Source organism: Colias croceus, chromosome Z (genome assembly GCF_905220415.1).
Source record: "Colias croceus chromosome Z, ilColCroc2.1".
NCBI lineage: Eukaryota > Metazoa > Arthropoda > Insecta > Lepidoptera > Pieridae > Colias > Colias croceus.
This window is the reverse complement of record NC_059568.1, coordinates 14,253,451-14,272,932: the sequence shown is the minus strand read 5'-3', so window position 1 is coordinate 14,272,932 and position 19,482 is coordinate 14,253,451. Positions and strand designations below refer to the sequence as shown.

Sequence of the window (19,482 nt, the reverse complement as noted above, 5' to 3'; positions counted from 1 at the left end):
AAGTATTATTAAAGACCTGTTTTCTTATAATTATAATTAAAATTATTATATATTATACTAGCTGCGCTCCACGGTTTCACCCGCGTGGCTCCTCTCCTTTTGGTATTAGCGTGATGATAATATATAGCCTACTAGCTTTTTACCCGCAGCTTCACCCACGCAGTCAAAGAAAAACCCGCATAGTTCCCGTTCCCGTAGAATTTCCGGGATAAAACCTATCCTATTTCCCGGGGTAAAAAGTAGCCTATGTCCTTTCTCGGGTATCAAAATATCTCCATACCAAATTTCATGCCAGTTTGTTCAGTAGTTAAGGCGTGATTGAGTAACAGACAGACAGACAGAGTTACTTTCGCATTTATAATATTAGTATGGATAGCCTTCCTCGATGAATGGGCTACCTAACACCTAAAGAATTTTTCAAATCGTACCAGTAGTTTCTGAGATTAACGCGTTCAAAGAAACAAACATCCAAACAAACTCTTTAGCTTTATACTATTATAAAAAATATTTCCTTCTTTCACTAAACTATTTAATTAAATTATCATTTTCACAAATATATTATGAAAATAATTATAATTTCATATGAACCTAGATCCAATTTGATATCAATATTAAATTCCTAATTAGCTAAATTGCAATACAAACTTTGCAAGTAATCCACAGATAAACCAATGGGATTATATTTGCCAGATTGTAATAATAAATTTTAATCTATACATTATTATCCCACTGTCCTCGCCATGATTCATTTATTTTAATTAAAACCGCAGTATAAATTACAAAATTAATCATGATTAGTGATTTTGTTGTTTTGCGATATGGAGTCTTTTGGTGAAAGGAAGTTTTTATAATATTATAAAGGGGTTTCTCAGATTGCTTACCTTATATTTTTGTGAGTGTAGAGAAAGATTATAAATAATTATATATATGACTATAGATAACAATCATGAACACTGTATTTTCTTGTGTTTGATTTTACGCGGGTATATATTTAGGTATTAAAGATTTTAACAGATTTTAAACGCAAATTATTCATCGAAGCTGTGGGTTATGTCGGATTCTTACCGACTAAAACCCCACTGTGTTCCATCCAGCCGCTTTAATGCCTCATCATTAAAGCGGCTCGATGGAACACAGTACCGCGGGTATTGGTTGGTATCTTCCGCGAAACATACTGATAAACTAAATATAATTTATCAGTATGGTAGGTGTACTGTACAGTAGAATAAAATATGCAAAAGCAAGTAATAAGTAGATACCAAAGAACCCTTCTCACAATGTCGATTAGAATCAAACATGCAAACACAATAGTTTCTAGAAGATCTCATCTTTAACAATACAATGCAATTGCACTACGAACTGTATAATGTATTCATACGAAATCTATGTTAAATCTAATCTATTTTATAACTAAGATCTCACTCTGGTTTTGCTTAGATTTTTGTAAGGTATAAGGTAATAGCTATAATGTAAGCGAAGACAAATCCAACAAAGAAACAATAATTAAAATCCATTTAACCTTTCTCAAGTTCTCGAATTATAAAGGTAAGTGTTCTAACTAGAAAAAAAAATTTAAATCGAGTTTCATCTAACACAAATTTACTTTTAATTTATATAAAAGTATTCCAGTTTAAAAACTTTTTTATCCAGACTAGTACACGAGTTAACCCATTGTGCCCCGAGCGGCCCGATCTGACCACGACACAATAGATTTTCTATTGTGTTGATTCCTGGGGCTTAGTTATTAATAAAACATTCGTTTGCTTTTAGGGTTTGCTTTATTTTTAACCGACTTCAAAAAAAAGGAGGAGGTTATCAATTCGGCCGGTATATTTTTTTTTTTTTTATGTATGTACACCGATTACTCCGAGGTTTCTGAACCGATTTACGTGATTCTTTTTTTGTTCGATGCGGGATGGTGTCGAATTGGTCCCATAAAAATTTTATTCGGATAGGCCCAGTAGTTTTTATTTTATGAGCATTTTTGTATGTAGGTATTTGTAAATTTTGCAAGTGCAAGTTTGAAGTCGGTTGTTTTTAACGCAGTATTTATCACTTGTTACCTATAAAATAATATGGATCTACGCTACAAGTATTTTAGGGCTATTTCCAGTTGACAAGCTTTTTGTTAGACTGTTAGCTACGTTACAACCGAAATAACTTGTTTTATTCGTATTTAATGGAAGATAGTCGATGTGGCTAGTAGTGAATGCTTTTAATTGTTATGCATAAAATAGTGAGAGCTTAATGTAATTTATATATTCTATAATATAGATAATAGTACCTATATTATAATCAGTCAATATTGAATATTTATTATAGATGAAATATTTAAACATTTTCAACTACTTACAACCAACAACAAAAGTCAAACAATCCCTAAATCAAAACCTGTTGAAGCCCAATTACTAGTCTACCTCTACCACAGACAGAGGTCTGTTAACTTAGTGTAGAGACACTAAGTTAATAAACGATAGTTATGTTTGTTACACCCATAATATTGACGAAAGTTGAATGATATGAACTTTAATACATTGTTTCATTACAACTTCCACCTCCTTCGCCTATATTCGGCAAGTTCAGCATCGATTTTATCTTTGAGACACTGACACAAATTACGCTGTCACAAACAATATGTCATGAAACACGTCGTTAGAGAAAAAGAAATGTTTTGATCAATGTTTGTCTGATAAAATAATGTGATAAACAATTGTGGTTATGTGCTGGTTGGTTGCGAGATGATGATATTTCTTTGGTACTTGGTATCGAATGTTTGGACGTTTATTCGATGTCACACAGAGAACACGGGAGGAGTCAGAAAGTAAGAAAGATAATTACCACTTGTAGAAATAAATTGTTGCGGTTTTTAGATTCTGGTAGAAAAGTGGAATTATCTAAATTTTTATAAATACAAATCGGTCACGCCTATCATGCCCTTCTATCGCGGGCCTTGAGCGCGGGGACCGAATCCAGAAATTACGTAACGATAAACCTCACGCTCTCCACTCCGACAGGCACGGAGGTGTGGCTTGAAGGCATGCTATGCAATACTTTTACCGCGGCAGTCCCCGAGTGCTACACGTTTTATTACTTCTTTATGAGTATAATTGAGAAATGAAATATCTTCTGTTTGGACTTTGTAAGGAAACTTCGCTAATCAGCTGACAGATTTCCATACAAAGTCCAAATTTTTTTCTACGAATTCAGCAAAGTTGTAGAACAAAAGTTGTTCAGTTTCATGAGTAGAAGCTCCTGTCTAAATTTGTCAAATGTCACCTTGTATATTACACATTTACCGCGCTATTATATTCTCATGGTATTTTCTTTGACTACACGCTTGTACTCGCCCCATGAAATAGAATACACAGTTAAAAAGCACCTATTGTAATGAGATCTTCTTCCAGGTGGAAGCAGAAAGAGGCGCGCAGAGCTCATCGCCTGCCCTGCCACTCTGCCCCTCGGGCAAACCTGATGTTGACATACAACCTCTACTCGGAGAAGGTGAGTTCTAAATGATACGATTTTATACATAAAAAAGCGTGAGTGTGAGAATACGTGTCAGAAGTGAAACTTCTTTGGAAAGAGTCAAAGATACCATAATCGACGCCTTACATCGGCATGACGTGCCGGTATTGCATTAATCTCAACGCGCCTAAAGAAGTTTCACTTCATAAATATAGATCGAAAGTATAGATTTAAATGATATGTGGTGATCAATTGTATGCCAGATAAAAGTATTAGAAGTTTGTTAAATAATTTGCTAAGATGTTAATGAAAAATAGGCGTTAAGATTTATAGAAGTTCCTTTGAATAACGGCATGTTTTTTATTGGACATATGATTGCACCTGTCGCGTGTACGCACAATAAATATTATAATATAATTATACTAGCTTACCGCCCGCGGCTTCGCCCGCTTTCTCTAAAACGATTTGAGATTAAATCTACCCTATCTCTCAAGTTGGATCGAACTGCACATGTTGTGCGAATTTTATTATAATCGGTTAAGTGGTTTAGGAGTCTATTGAGGACAAACATTGTGACACGAGATTTATATATATTAAGATATATTAAGATGTATATTGTATAACTTGCTATGTTGATTGGGAAAATTATTCGATTTAAAAGTAAATTCAAATTTCGAAAAATATTTCACACTGAAAGTTTGTTTTGTGACGTAATACCTTTTTGTATTCAAAATAAAAATTTCATGTACCTACTTTTACTCTTATAAAGCCAGTTCATAAAATGAAATGAATATTAATACCTACAATGGCATCCATAGGCGGTCTTTACATAATACATCAACCACTCAAGATCCTAAATTAATGTAAAAGAAAATATTTGAATTACTAATCAAGGAGAAATCTCGGAAGGTGGCGTTTTAGCCAATAAATGGAACATCGCAAGTTGAAATTCGAGTCGAATTTTTTTTTGCATACGTAATTCGTAGGGATGAGTAAGATTTGATAGACACGGTTATAAAAATTTTTGTTAGAGATGTTAAGAAGTTTAAAACATGTGTATTGATATTATTGATACCTCATAAAAAGTTAGATTTCAGATAACATAACAAAATGATATTAATCATCGACAATCAATATATCGACCGTCGGTGTATACAGGCCCACTATTGGTATACTAAGCACGAGTGGACTTGTAGTTTTGCATACACAGATCCCGTAAAAAATACTTAAACCACAAAATTACATCAAAAATTGTTTGCTAAATTTTTCCTGAAAATCCATGATTTCTTCTCTAGCTTCGTGCAGCCGGCATATACCGCTTCGCTAATGTGAGCATTTTGTCTATGAAAACATAATCTTAAACGATAGGTCACGTGCTGGTAGCAAAACTGGGTGGGTTGCTTGTTATGGGTGTACACATAGAGTTTTAAGATTGAAAAAAAAAACTGCGTCTAAAATTTTATAAGTATTTTTTACGTACTCAACGTATGCAAAACTATAACTTCCTTTGAGCTTAGTATACCACAAGTGGGACACCTTGTATGTTTAAGTCGAGTGTATGCATTGATTTTTGATCCTTGACTTCATTGCATGTATCAATCGGCTTCAATCCTGAACTGTCTCCTACACTCATTAATCCAGACAACCTTAAGACTACAAAATTGTTGCTGATTGTGCTGTTGATTCTAGTCTTAGCACAATAGTCCATTTTGAATTTGTCTGAATATTATGTCCACTCGCTCTTGTGATCAAGCTCTAGATGCAACTGTTGAATATAGAATACTTCAGACTTGCAATCCTATATCAGCATACTGCCCTAGAATAAAATACTGTAGAAGAATAAATTGATATTCTATACTCGCCCACTCTTGTGAGGACGCTTCATGAATGTAATAACTTTGAGCTACATCTAGGTTCTTGCAGTGGCTATTGATCAGAGACTGCAGTCTCCATACATTATGTATTATAGGCGTAGTATTAGATTAATAGAATCTAAACTATTATACGAAATATACCCCCACTTAGTTTGGAATTTAGAGGCACAATTGTGTAGGATTCTCTGAAATTTATCGGGCTTTAATATATGCCGTCTTCTACGAACTCGGTCTAATAGAGATGCGAGAACTATTCAATATACGTGTTCCGTTTAAAAACATATTGCATATACATCGCTTTCGAGATACATACCTTAACCAATATATTTCCTCAATTTCGAGTTCCTCAAATTGGTTCGCTCTGTTACAATGCTAGGAAATTTAACATTTTTATCGTTTTTGCAGTTAATTAAGACGGGTATTATAAAGGTTGTTCCACGTAACTGCATTCATTGGAAACACAGCTTTTGTGTTACACACGATACAATATTAAGACATTTCATACGTTTTATGTAATAGAAGATTTTAATAGATAACAATTGGAAATACCTACTTAGATTTAAAAGTGTTTATAAAGAGTATTATTGGAATAAATAAAGAGGTTATGTCGGTTCCTTTGTTGGCATTTATTATAATCTGGTGTAAAAGTAAACATTTAAATTATGTATTCATGAAAGTATAATTCTCACGAAAGCTTTAATTATTTATTTTCATAGACTTAGGTATTGAAAGTCTTATTCGGATGAATTAATATCACTCGACAATGTTAACTTTTCAGCCTGTTTGGACATATTGCGCATATTAAGTTTGAATTAATATTTTTTCGTACTAATTTATGGCACTGCATTGAGAAGAGAGCGAAATAAAATTTAAATGTATAGTATAATGTATAGTAAAATTTAAATAAAATTTAAATGTAAAGTACGTCGCAAATATGTTGATAGTAACTTATTTTGAAAAGCAAGGTCATAATATATAATTAATTTCATTCGTGCAATGTTGGTTGCGGGGGGATTATATGGAAACATAATACAGTAAAAGTTAACATTCAAATGTGCTGTTTGGCAAGCACTCCTGTTGAGCTTAAACTTTGCCTTTTGTTGTGTTTGTACTGATGCAACTAGAGAAATACTAAATATTAATTTGGAAATGGACAGAGTGAGATTAAAACTGGGGTCGCCATTTAAATAATTACATTTTAAACAGGAACAGAGGTGGTGTTATTGTATTTGTTTAGACATTGTACACTCAAAGGGGGTGCCATCTCGTTACATTAGGTTGGTACAATAATTCATTCCGTATTTTTTGTTTTGTAGATGGGCGAATCTCAGAATATCTACCTTATAATTAAATAAATTAAAAATAATTAATTAAATTATTAGAAAAAAGATCTCGATTGTAGTTAATATTGTCTCACTCTATAGTCTGCTAATTAACATAATTCTTTACTATTATAAATGTCTTGTACTTACCAATAGTTAGCTTGTATTGATCTTCGATAACATTAGTTCATTTAATATGAAAATCACGAACCATATTCTTTTACTTAGGACACAAAATTTCTTCCACGAAAGCCGAACGACACCAGCACAACCACACATTTTAAACGACACAATCCGTTTAGTTCAATTACTAGTTCACGTGTATTTCAATCGTATAAGTAATCTAGGTTTTAAGTGCTCAAACGTGGAAAGACCTATACAGTATTCGTTACCACGCATGAAAGAGTGCACATTTCATATTTAAACATTGAAATCCCGAAAAATGGAGCGTGCTCCTGCTTAATCTGAGCAATCGCGCTGTGTCAATATTAGATTTACCTGTAGCAGGTAAACTGCGTTGATCGGTTGGCATTCACCAACTATCACGTTCAACTGTTGAATGAAAGAGGCGTTCACGTTGTGAGAAAATGTTTTCAATGTCACAGATTCTTTGCACATATTTTACACGTGCGTTTGAATATTCGGGTAACAATTAGGTAACATAGTTCAGTTAGAAATTACTAACTGTATTTTAATTTGAACCCAGAAATCTACTACTTATACCAAAATAAGTCGGGTTTTCCTTCCTGACGCTGTAACTCCAGAACGCAACAACCGATTTCCACGGTTTTGCATTCATTGGTAAGGTCTTGGGCTCCCTGAGGTTTATAGCATAGAAAAAGCTGGTGGCGAAACGGAGTTCGCCCGGTTTGCTATTTATATTTAGAAATTTCCATTTGTTGTGTAAAGATGTGATACCATTAATTGAAACGATGGCAATCCACAAGGCTTAAGAAGCTTTTTTCTTCAGTACTTTAAAACACCAAAATTTGAAACGATTCATTCTTAAACTTATATTTATTAGTAGTTACATCTATTACCTACCTTGTGTTCTCGTTTTTTTGTTTTTTTAGATTAACTGATAGTTGTCTGTAGATTATAGCTACTGAGAAAAGGTAAGAACAATTGCCGTCACAGGCTTAGAGCATTCGCGTTAGCAGAATCCCTACTTCTTAATGATTAACTCTATTACAAACAAAATCACTGCACTGCTTAGTTCCACATAAGTTTAATAAGTACAGAGCGTGTCATTTCGCTTCGCTCATCACAAGTGTGTTCGTAAAAGCAGTACCAGCATCAAATATTCAGTGATTAAATTCCGCGAGCAAGTATCGATGGTATCTAATGGAAATAAATTTAATTTAAGCATTCTCTTTCAGTATCGGATACCTATATACAGCGACATCAATGTATCTGAGTAATATGTTTTAAATGAAGGGGTGGAGATTTTTATTGTGTAGATTTTAAAGGCTAAAGGATGTTGCAAAAGTTATTGAAGTTATCAATTCGTAGCTACCGTTGTAATAATATTTTTAGGGTTTTTCTAGTTACATCCTACTAATATTATAAATGCGAAGTTTTGTGAGGTTGTGTGTGTGTGTGCATGTGTGTGTGTTTGTTACTCTTTCACGCAAATACTACTGAACCGATTACAATAAAATTTAGCGAACATATAGAGGGTAACTTAGATTAACACATAGGGGTATATTTAGATTTATCCCGGCAGTTTTCTCCTGGAAATCCCACGGGAACGGGAACTATGCGGGTTTTCTTTTGAAAACGCGGGCGAAGCGGCGGGCGGAAAGCTAGTATTCATATAATAGGAAGAATGACAGGAAAATAAATACTTATGAAAAAAGGCTCTAAATGTTTAATATATTTTAAGTTCCCATTGTCAGATCTACCAGATAATATTATGCACTCATATTTAATTTCACGATATTCGGCCAAGGAGGCGGAGTTTAACACAAACACCGTGACACCAGTACCTATTTTTAGATTAGAAAATAAAGCGACCACTTTTTTGTTGACTGTAAAGTAACTTTTCTTTTAAATTCTTCTTATTTATAGCAATGGTTTGCAGTGAACCAAGTCACAGACGGGCAGCTGGTTTAGTATAAATTGAGAGCTATTGTGGCTACAATCGGTGACCGGCGCACAAGTCAGGAAGCGGTGTTGGCCGTCCTTTCTATATTGAGAGGCGGGAAATGCACTGCTCTCGATATTCATTTCACTTTAGCTTCTTCTTGCTCCTTTTATTATATTTTATCTGATTCAATAAGCTTCTAGGTGTATCTTAAGAGCTATTTTATTTCTTTTGTAGAAAGTTCGCCGTACAACTAATGATTAGTATCGTTTTATCGAAGGATGCAAAGAAGATCAAGAGATTTACTTTTGGATGACTCATAAAACATTTTAATTGTTTTATGTTTAACATTATAGCCAAATTATTTCGCACATCTCCAAGATTTATTCCGAACAATTTTATCGTGACACATTAAGCGCCTGTAAATTATCTTGTTCATATTTAAGTTCGTTTCAAGCCAAAGAAGCATGAATTAACATAATTCACTGTTAAAGACGCTAATAAATTACGTAAACCAGGAATGTTACTATACAATTCGGCTCAACAAATCACTGAGGAATTTTTAATTTAGAACCCAAATAAATCTCTAGCTGATAATTTGTTATAATCGTAAATAACTTCCTCCACTCCACAGGTATTTAGAACGAATTACTCTTGAACTAAGTACTGAGGTAATAGTAAAATAGCAATAAAAACATGGTTTAAGTAGTTACTAATTATACAATTATACATTGGCTTTTAAACTCACTCCCTTTTTATGTTAATATTAATTAATTTATGAAATTCTGAAGAGTTCAAACGACACATGATGAAGCCTTCTACTAACATGTTACTATTCATATTCTAAACTAGCTGCGCTTCGCGGTTTCACCCGCGTAGCTCCGCTACAGTTGCTCTTAACATAATTATAGCCTATAGCCTACCTCGATAAATAGGCTATCTAACAACGAAATAATTTTTCAAATCGGACCAGTAATTGCTGAGATTAGCGCGTTCAAACAAACAAACTCTTCAGCCTTATAATAATAATATTAATATAGATGAAGCTGAGTGCTATGAAACATTGATTAAAAGTACATAATGTGATATGAAAAATATTGAAAAGTACGTTGTATCAAACACATTGGAAAGAACTCAAAGGCCAGCGCGTAAATCTCGTGAGTGATTGGTTCACAATGTCATGGGGGATTTGTTAAAAAATTGCCTGTTTTTGGGATGACAGTGGAAGTTTTTACTTAATATAATATAACAAGAAGATGTTGTTGTTGTTTCAGCTCAAAGCTCTAATGTGTTTTCTTTATTCGATACTGGTGATAATGAAGGTTGAACTGCTTTGTTTAAAAAATATAGTCTGTGATAAAATATTACATTTAATGTAGGTATGTCGCATGTGTGTTCGGATTTAGTCCATTTCGAAATAGTTGTGTATAACAGAGCTTAAAAATTAAAGACAATAATATAAATTGAACTTGATATAGTTACAAACACTAATCGATATTATAAATAAATAAATAAATCGATATTATAAATCCTCTCCTATTTCTATATCTCTCCTATTTCCTATATAGGTTTAGGTTTAAAGACATTTATTCCCATTAAGACATTAAGTCACTTACATGAGAAACTTAAATTTAAAACATAGGTATTTATAAAAAATATCATTCGTTAGTTAATTAAAAATTTAGAGTAAGTTACATACTATAAACATAAGTTTAGGTGAGGTACTCATTCATTGCATTCAAAGTTTGAGCGTGTGGTCTTCCAGGATGTGTTTCGCTAATTGTTTTTTGAATACAATGAATGAGTTTACACTTTTTAATTTGCTTGGCAATCCGTTATAGAAACGTGCTCCCTCGTATGTTGCCGTTCGCCTTCCATAATTCGTTCGGATCTTCGGGAGGGCAAGATAGCTAGCTCGTCTATTAGGATAGTGGCGATTTGATGTTGAGAATATTATATTTGTATTTATGTTTTTATGTAGCGCTTTGTGGATGAACATACACGTATTATAAAAGTATAATTGTTTTAAATTCATTATTTTAGTATCGTCGTAGATTTTATTTGTAGAAGTTAAAAAAGGATATTTAAAAATGGTTTTAATAATTTTATTTTGTAAAATTTGTAGTGGCGCTAATTTATTTTTGTAAGCGCTACCCCATACTTCTATTAAATACATTAGGTGAGGTTTGACTAACGTGTTGTAGATGGTGTGGCGTAATTTATGAGGAATGCAAGAAGTGATATTACGCAGAGATCTAAGAAGTGCTGATAATTTATTTTTTAGGTGGTCGACGAGTGGGTCTTCACACACGCGGCCTCCGTTAGGAGGCTGCGTGGGGAATGCTGATCGGGGCGGGAAGCCCCCTGCAGCAGGTATATAGCGCCGCCCGCTAATACGGGCGGGTTACTGTGGGGGCGAACCGCCCTGTTTAGATATTTGGGGCACAGTATAGGAGACTGTGCCCGACTCGGAAGCTTTAAACCTTTTCGCATTTTGCGAAGACTCGACCGACCTGTGTTTGGTTTTACGAGCCCGGCCAGAACTTTTTAGGCCGGGGACGGACAAGGAACCCGGGAGCGACACAAAACCGATTGGTGAGGTAGGAAGCGCCAATTGCGCGTGGGGATAGGCGTGGGAGTGGCTGGGTACGTTGTGTACCGATTGTGTAGGAGTTATGCAGGGTGAGGCGACAGACGGCGCGGTAGGGTGCGCCGTCGCAGGCGGGGCTTGCGTGGGTGGGGGTATTATAAGGGATTGCGCTATTTGCGCGTGGGAGTGGATTTGGTAGGAGGGAATAGTAAGGGGCGCACAGGTTTTAGGTGGTCGATGTGATAATTCCATTTTAGAGAGCTGTCGATTCGCAAACCTAGGTATTTCTCGTGGGTTTTATGTTCTAATACAACACCGTTAATTTTAAGTGGAGCGTGTGGTGGAATAATTTTGTTCTGAGCTTTAAATTTAATATAACACGTTTTAGATATATTTATTGTTAGTAGATTGTATTGAAACCATTTATTTAATTTATTTAAATCATTTTGTGCTTGCTTTATCATGTCATGTATAGAGGGACCAAAATAAAACAGACAGGTGTCATCCGCATAAAGTGTTAGATGACCATTTAGTTTTAAATCTTGTAAATTATTAATATAAATTAAAAAAAGCAATGGGCCTAAAATCGAACCTTGTGGTATGCCACACGTAATTGGTAAGGGAATGCTATTGTAGTTATCTATTTTAACGATTTGTGATCGATTTTTTAAATATGATTTCAGCATGTCTAGTGCTTTACCAGTAATGTTAATGGATGCTAATTTCTTTATTAAAAGTTCGTGAGAAACGGTATCGAAGGCCTTTTGTAGGTCAATAAATACTCCCAAAACTAAATTTTTTGCGTCAATGTTCTGTTTTATTTTAGTAGTCAGGTCTATAGTCGCTGACAGAGTGTTACTTTTTGGCTTAAAACCGTATCCTATAGCTCTCCTATTCCTAGCTCCTGAGACACATTTATTAATGTATTTAACTAATTCAGGAGCCTTTGGATTCATAATATATAAGCTGTACCTATTTTTTAATGTCAATAAAGTTTTTTTTTATTATCTTTACCAATTTTATCCTTCTAAAGTTTACTAAATAAAATACGGTTATGCACAGGGTGTTGTCTACTTAAACCGTTCAAGGCTTAAACGGTGAATAAAACGCAGTGGCTTAATTATTCCACTTCAATAATGTGGAGGCTCGTGGCTCGTTAACATACGGGTTAGGGGTAAACAAGTAGCCGCTGTTTATTCACAAACTGTTGGCTGTTCACAAACATTGTGTAATGATGGTGTATCGGAAGAGTTAATCGTCGCTTGATAGTGGCTGAACTTCGTTTTTGACGCGTTAATGCCATATTAGGGTAAACGAGATTAACCGCAATGCAGCAAATGATGTAGATAGGTGATGTGAATTGGAGGTTAATGCTTGATAGAGTTAAAGCGAGGTAGCAATGATGTAGGTAGTGTGTATTGTAGAACCACTTGTATAATAACTTTATGAGAATCACTTTTGGCAAAGCAGGTAGGAGCAGCTGGGGGGGCCATCTGATGTTTAGCCACAACAATAGCAACCGACTTTTATTCCGCACCAGCAATTGATAGTATTTAAGTATTCTGTACAATAATTATAATAGCTTTGCTAATGACAGAAAGCTGTATACATTCATCAGAACGTTGATGAAAATCATCGGAAGTTTTCAAGTTTCAACTCATATTGATAATACTACTTATTTGTTTTATTCAATAGCATTTAATATCTTAACATCAGATGTAACAAACACCTCTTATTCGTGTATCGCACCGATAAAAATAACATACGATTTTATTACCCCATCCGCATCAAGTACATGAATTAAAATTACCATAAACGGGCCAATTTTACCTTCGCTACGGAGTTGTAAGATGAGAATAGCACCAGAATAACCATCGTGTTATCGTCAAAGGGCACCTTACGATCGCTCTGTACGACCGCGCCTGGGTAAAGGGCCAGGTAATTGTGTAATACGAATCTTTTTATATGCCCTAAATTGTTGTAACTTTACACCCTGTATACATTAGCAGCGAGCGTGGATTTTTATTGGCGTTGAATGTTGATTTTTGAATGGTTATGATGTTGGAAATTTATTTTAATTTAGGTGATCGTTTAGGTATCTTGTAAAATATAAGGACAGTATTTATTTTTCTGGTCGCAATACAGAAGTTATTAAAATGGTGTCTATTTCTATATTCAGCTACATACTATAAAATACATCAACTATATTGTCGCGACTTATTTAACTTCTTAATATTTTTGTTTCAAGTTTCAATACTATCTTCAGAAATATAACTAAATACCCTTTTTAATGCTTACTCTATAATAATCAAAAAACCTAAAAATAGATTCACTAATCCTTCAGTTAATTCAAACCTTCAAATTATCCAGCAAATTTGTTCATGCATATCTGTTAGACGTCGTATTCGATGGGTAATTCGGCCACGTTATTAGCTACCCGACAATTAACTGAATGGAAATTGGATGATTTAACGTTTCACATTTCACGTACATATTATGGTGGGTACAGACCGGTGAAACGTAACATGCAATGTGTCATGCAATGAAAGAATTCACCATACACACTGCTGCAATGTATCATGAAAGGTACACTTTGTAACAATTTCTCATAGTTTGGACGTCTTGTGCGCGCGAAATGTGCATTTCACGCCCATGCTACGAGCATTACAAGCCGCGCGCGGAGCGATCCGTGATTTGTCGGTTTTTTGAACGAACACAATTAAGGGGCAAGGAACACGAACGCGGGAGGTTCGTAGTGAATGCGTGTTAAGAGCGCGCTATGCGTCCACGCTTGCAGTGAACATGCAATGAAAGGCAGAAATTATACATTTCATGTTACGTTTCACTAGTCTGTACCCACCTTTACGCAGTACATGGCTACGATGACAGGGTGTGACATTGAAATTCAGTGCAGCTGTAATTGAATCCCTGGGTCTGAATATTCAGTTCAACCTTGTAGTTCATAGATACAAAATATGATATTTATTGCATGTTCAGTTCTATAATAATCTATTATGTTTTGTATTTTGGATCTTTCTATATCGAGTGACTAAAAAACTTGACGTCGTCAGCTTTAACGTTTGGCTATAGAGTCATTTATCAAATATTATATTGTGTGTAGTTTCCAAAGTCCCTTGCTTCATGGTATAACTTAATCTTTACAAAAAAATAAGGTAAAGTACCTTGCTCGTTCTTTCAAAATTAAGGTACTTTTCAAAAGAACTAGCATTAGCTTGAAAAGGGTAACAATAATTTTTTTGTTCAAAAATCTCGAATAATCTTCAATGGATTTTGTTGTGGTTTTCTGCATTATAAAGCATTATTTCGGCTTAAGATCTAAGCGCATGTTTCATAAAATCGGGATTACCGTATCCCCCATAAAATTACTAAGTACTAAACTTGCAATGTCCTCAATAGACAATCTAAAGTGTTGTTCCATACTGAAGTTTCAGTTAATAAAATTGCGACGAGTAGCGCTCAATCTTTGGGATTCCTAGCAAACATAATTATAAACAATTCTCCTATCGTACAGATATCGTCGAACGACATTCGCGAAACTTGAAAGGCGTTTTCGTGTTTGTATGGGATATTTCAATTTCGATCGGAGCATATATTGTGCGGTTCATTCATTCAAATTTAGTCAATAGTCTTTGTACAATACTTCCATTGACTGGCTGTACGTTGAATACGGATTTGTCTCGCGTCTGAACAATGGTTGCGATTTTACTTGGTACCGCGGGACCCAAATGATCATACGTTCTGGTTTTATTTGCGAATGTTACGATTGAATGATTGCATGTATAATTAAGCTATTGCATAGCTTCTATCGCGGGCCTTGAGCGCGGGGACCGAATCGAGAAATTCCGTAACGAAAAAACCTCACGCTCCCCACTCGGACGGGCTCGGAGGTGTGGCTTGAAGGCATGCTATGCAATAGCTTTACCGCGGCAGTCCCAGAGTGACACATGTCTTTTTTTTATGAGATGCTTGATTACGGTGGACTATTCATTAGACATTTCCTTTATTGTTTACCAGTTTTCTCACAGACGTAGGTCGTTACAACGAAAAGGCATCGTTCTAGAAAGGTACTGAAGCTTGGAGTGTTAACTGATCCTTGAATGGAACACGAACAACCTTTTGAAAGAAAGAAAGAAAGAATGAAATTTTTATTTTCCATTTAATTTTAAAATTAATTAAGAGCTACGTTACTATTGTTGTGATATTAAATTCCACTTTATTAGACAACTAATAAAGATAAATGAAATACCACATTCCCTCACATGTGAATTGTCAGACACAGAAGCTAATTAAAAGACTATTTTCACCCGTTCCCTTTCTTTGCAACTTAATTTAAATTTGAAAAGTTCCTTAATTAAATGTTTAACACGCTGGGAACAAACGACTCTCACCTTAAGCGTCGTTAATTTATCTTTTAAAGATAAAATAGATGGTGATGGATTACACATTTAGATCAGTATATTATCATCATCATCAGCTCTCATATGTTCTCACTACAAGAATACAGTATTTCTTATAAGTGTAACAAAAACTTAGGACCGCATTTTACGAAAGCTGACACACTTACTGAAATTTGCCACACTTATAGTTCATGTTATAGAGAAGAAAGAGTATTTTTTTTAATAATACATGAAATATATTATATAAAAGTAAAAAAGCATTACACGCGCTCATATACACACTACTCTCTTGTTTATTGTTCATGTTGGAATCTGACCACTGGGTACAGGGTAACCCCTGTTTAGTTTAGTAACCCCTAGTTTGATCAGTTAAACGTATTTGAATTTACCTATTTGTTACTGAAATAGGCCACACTAATTATTGTAGACAATAAGAAGACGGCTAAAACAAGCAGTATAGGTAGTACCTACCTATATCCTACTAATATTATAAATGCGAAAGTTTGTGAGGATGGGTTCATGGATGGATATTTGTTACTCTTTCACGCAAATATTACAGAACCGATTATGATAAAATTTGATACGTAGGTAGCTGAAGACCAGCTAATTAGACCTAGACTATACTTTTTATCCCGTAAATCTTATAGGAACGGCAACTATGCGGGTTTCTCTTTTACCGGCTAAGCTAAAACGTAGCCAAAAACACGGCCTAAACCGCGAGTGGAAAACTAGTTCAACCATAATTAGTAATTGTTCTTCTCCCTGTAGACACTGGAGGCGACCCTGGTGGCGGCCCCAGCGCAGAAGACGATGAGGACGACGAAAAAAACTGCTGCGAGTCCTGCATCAAACTCTGCCCAGGACCAGTACAGGAACTCTGCCTCTCCCACCGATTTGACAACCTGAACGTGAGTATACCTTTTTTTTGTAAGTGGGGAAGAAGCCGTGGGTTATGTCGGATTTCTACCGACCAAAACCCCACTGTGTTCCGTCAAGCCGCATCAATGACAGGGCCACGGGTATAGGTAGAATTCGTCCGTGACCAATGTGAGTATACCTAGATCTTATCTATAGAAGTTGTTACGTCGAAATCTACTAGGGAAGCATCGTCAGTATTATCTAACTGATTTTATGAAAAGGAAGCCAACATCTGCCTTGAAGGCATCATTATAAGGAAAGTTTCATGTCGATGTAGGTTTCTTGCTTATTGTTAGTGTTTTTTGGGCAATAAAAATTTACAATCTTGTAACGATCAACTACTTTGCTTCACTCATATAATTATCCTTATTTAATATAACATATGTGACTGATGATCATAATATTATAATTATGAACCAAGCTATGGTATTAGCGAAAACTGTAAACTACTGAAACTCACCCGTGTAATTCCAAAACCGGCGACTGGACAAAATTACACGCTCGTTCAATGATCAAAAGCGTGGAATATTCGTTTGATAATACTAGAAATGTTCTTACATTTCACTTTGACGGTAATATTGGATAATATCCTTTGATGAACGTTTCGATTTTGCGAAACGCGTCACTATATTATGCATCGATGTCCACAAAATGACCACATTCGAATGATATAATTGTCTGCTTGTGGGTGTATCGCTTCCATATCAGAATTCAGTTACTGATGCTCAATATTTTAGGCATATGCCAATATATACGGTTTAAAATTTTGTATTAGGTTATTTAAAGAGTGTAAGAATAATATTTTCAGGTCTCCATATTTTGTATATAAATATCTCATCAAGTACTTAACAGATGAATTAGAATGTGAGGACAAAATTGTTGTAAAAATGTCCTAAAAGCTTAGATTAGCTATTTTTTACTATGTTATAAAAATGCTTACGACAAAATAATTAATTTGAAAAAATCAGTAAATTAGATTGAAGTAAGATTTGTTACTTGGGTATATTACAAAATATACTTCAAAAAATCTACCAAATGGTACCTAATGCATACATACCTTCACAATTTAAAATTATTTTTTACTGTATTTTGTACTACATAATATTATTAAAATGATTCTCCTTTGCTAAAATTTGGCTAATATCTTATTTCCATGTTGATTAATTTTCTCCCTTTTAATATTAATTTACACTCCACAATTTCAATAATAATAAATAATGTTTAACGTTCGTTACGTTTTTTTAATTACAATTGAAACAAAAAGTTTTAACTACAAAAAGTTCCAATTGTAATAAATAAATAATGTTTCAACAATCAGTTAATACCCACAAAATTGATAATAAAAATTTGTGGCATATTGTCGGCCGTTGAGGGTTTATGACCCATTAAATTACATAATATCAACAACATTTATTGGCGTAATAACATCAGGAAATGATGATATTATTTCATTTAAAATGAATTTTGTTGCGAGTTTGAAAAATTGTGGTAATAGATGTTCTAAGAAGCCTGAGAGAAGAAATAACGATTATTTTATCCGCCGCTTTAATGATGGGGCCTCGGGTATTGGTTGGAGTTCGTCCGCGACCAATCCTTGGTTAACCTAATATTTTACTATAATTTTTACCCTTAAAAGTTTCCAAGGATGCCTACAAAACTGCATTACACATTTTTAACACAACTTCTTTGGATATTTAAATAATATTTATATCTAGAATTTATTCTATATCGTATAAACTTGCCTAACAACACACGACTCCAATAAATGAAGACATCATAAAGCAGACATCTTGTAATTCAGCCAAAGCTTCAAGATTCTTCAGACCTTTAAATAACACGTGGAGGTATAATTAAAAGGGAGTAATAATAATGATATTTGTGAGCAGCTAAACAAGGATTACACATGTATTTACTTTAAATGTTATTGCGTCTCTTAAAAGCTTCCACGAGTATGAAGCTGTAAATGTAGACATTTTAATATTACATACGAGCTTCTCTTGAGTAATTTAATTGTGCATTATTAATTGTTCCTCGAAGATGTTAATGTTTGGTGTTGTATATCTAGAAGGTTGTGCTGCTTAGTGGAGCAGCTTTCACGTTATTTATACCTACCTACTGACAGAGTTCTAGATAAGAGGACTATTCAGAAAAAAAGACGTATTGTATTGTATTAGCCTGTTGTGTCCCAATGCTGAGCAAAGACTTCCATGAATCACGACCTTGTGGTATTGTAGACCAGTCTCTATTAAATTGGTTCAGTTCATCCCGACATCTTTTCTTCGGTCCGCCGCGACGCCTTCTTGCTGTGTCTGGGCTCCACAAAGTCGTTCTCTTGGCCCACAGTTCGTCCGACATGAGCCATGCATAGTAAAAAGACCAGATAAGAGAAAAAGAAACTAGAAATACTATATTATTGAAATAAGACTTAGATAAAACTAATTATTATTATCGGGAGTAAATTAATAGTCAACTGAGGCGGATCCTTAAAAAAGTCTCGTTCGAATTGAATTTCGAAATACACGTTTTCCTCGCAAAATATCTGCGAATATCCAATTCAAAAAGATTCCCATATTAAGCCTTTGAAATAAAACCAAACAGCATTATCAAAGGTAAATCCTGCGCTTTAAATAAAACCCGCGCGGGACATAATACAAAAAGTTTGCACAATCAAACTGTCCAACGTTATATTATTCCGTCGTCTCACTTTGTTTTGCACACACGGCTCTCAATGATGAGAGTTATCCAAGTTAAATGAATTGCTCATGCGTCAAAACCGATAAGGGTGCGTGACGTGTTTCTTGTATGAGAC

The 19,482-nt window shown here is 34.6% G+C and overlaps 1 protein-coding gene across 1 annotated transcript in view; it reads left to right on the top strand.

The window, feature by feature from the left end:
• Positions 1 to 19,482, top strand: part of LOC123705545 (adenylate cyclase type 6) — a 229,186-nt gene that overhangs the window by 118,150 nt on the left and 91,554 nt on the right. Inside the window, exons 4-5 of the mRNA XM_045654375.1 lie at positions 3,405 to 3,501; positions 16,524 to 16,663. Of these exons, the coding sequence (XP_045510331.1) occupies positions 3,405 to 3,501; positions 16,524 to 16,663 (237 nt within the window). The remainder of the gene's footprint in view (positions 1 to 3,404; positions 3,502 to 16,523; positions 16,664 to 19,482) is intronic.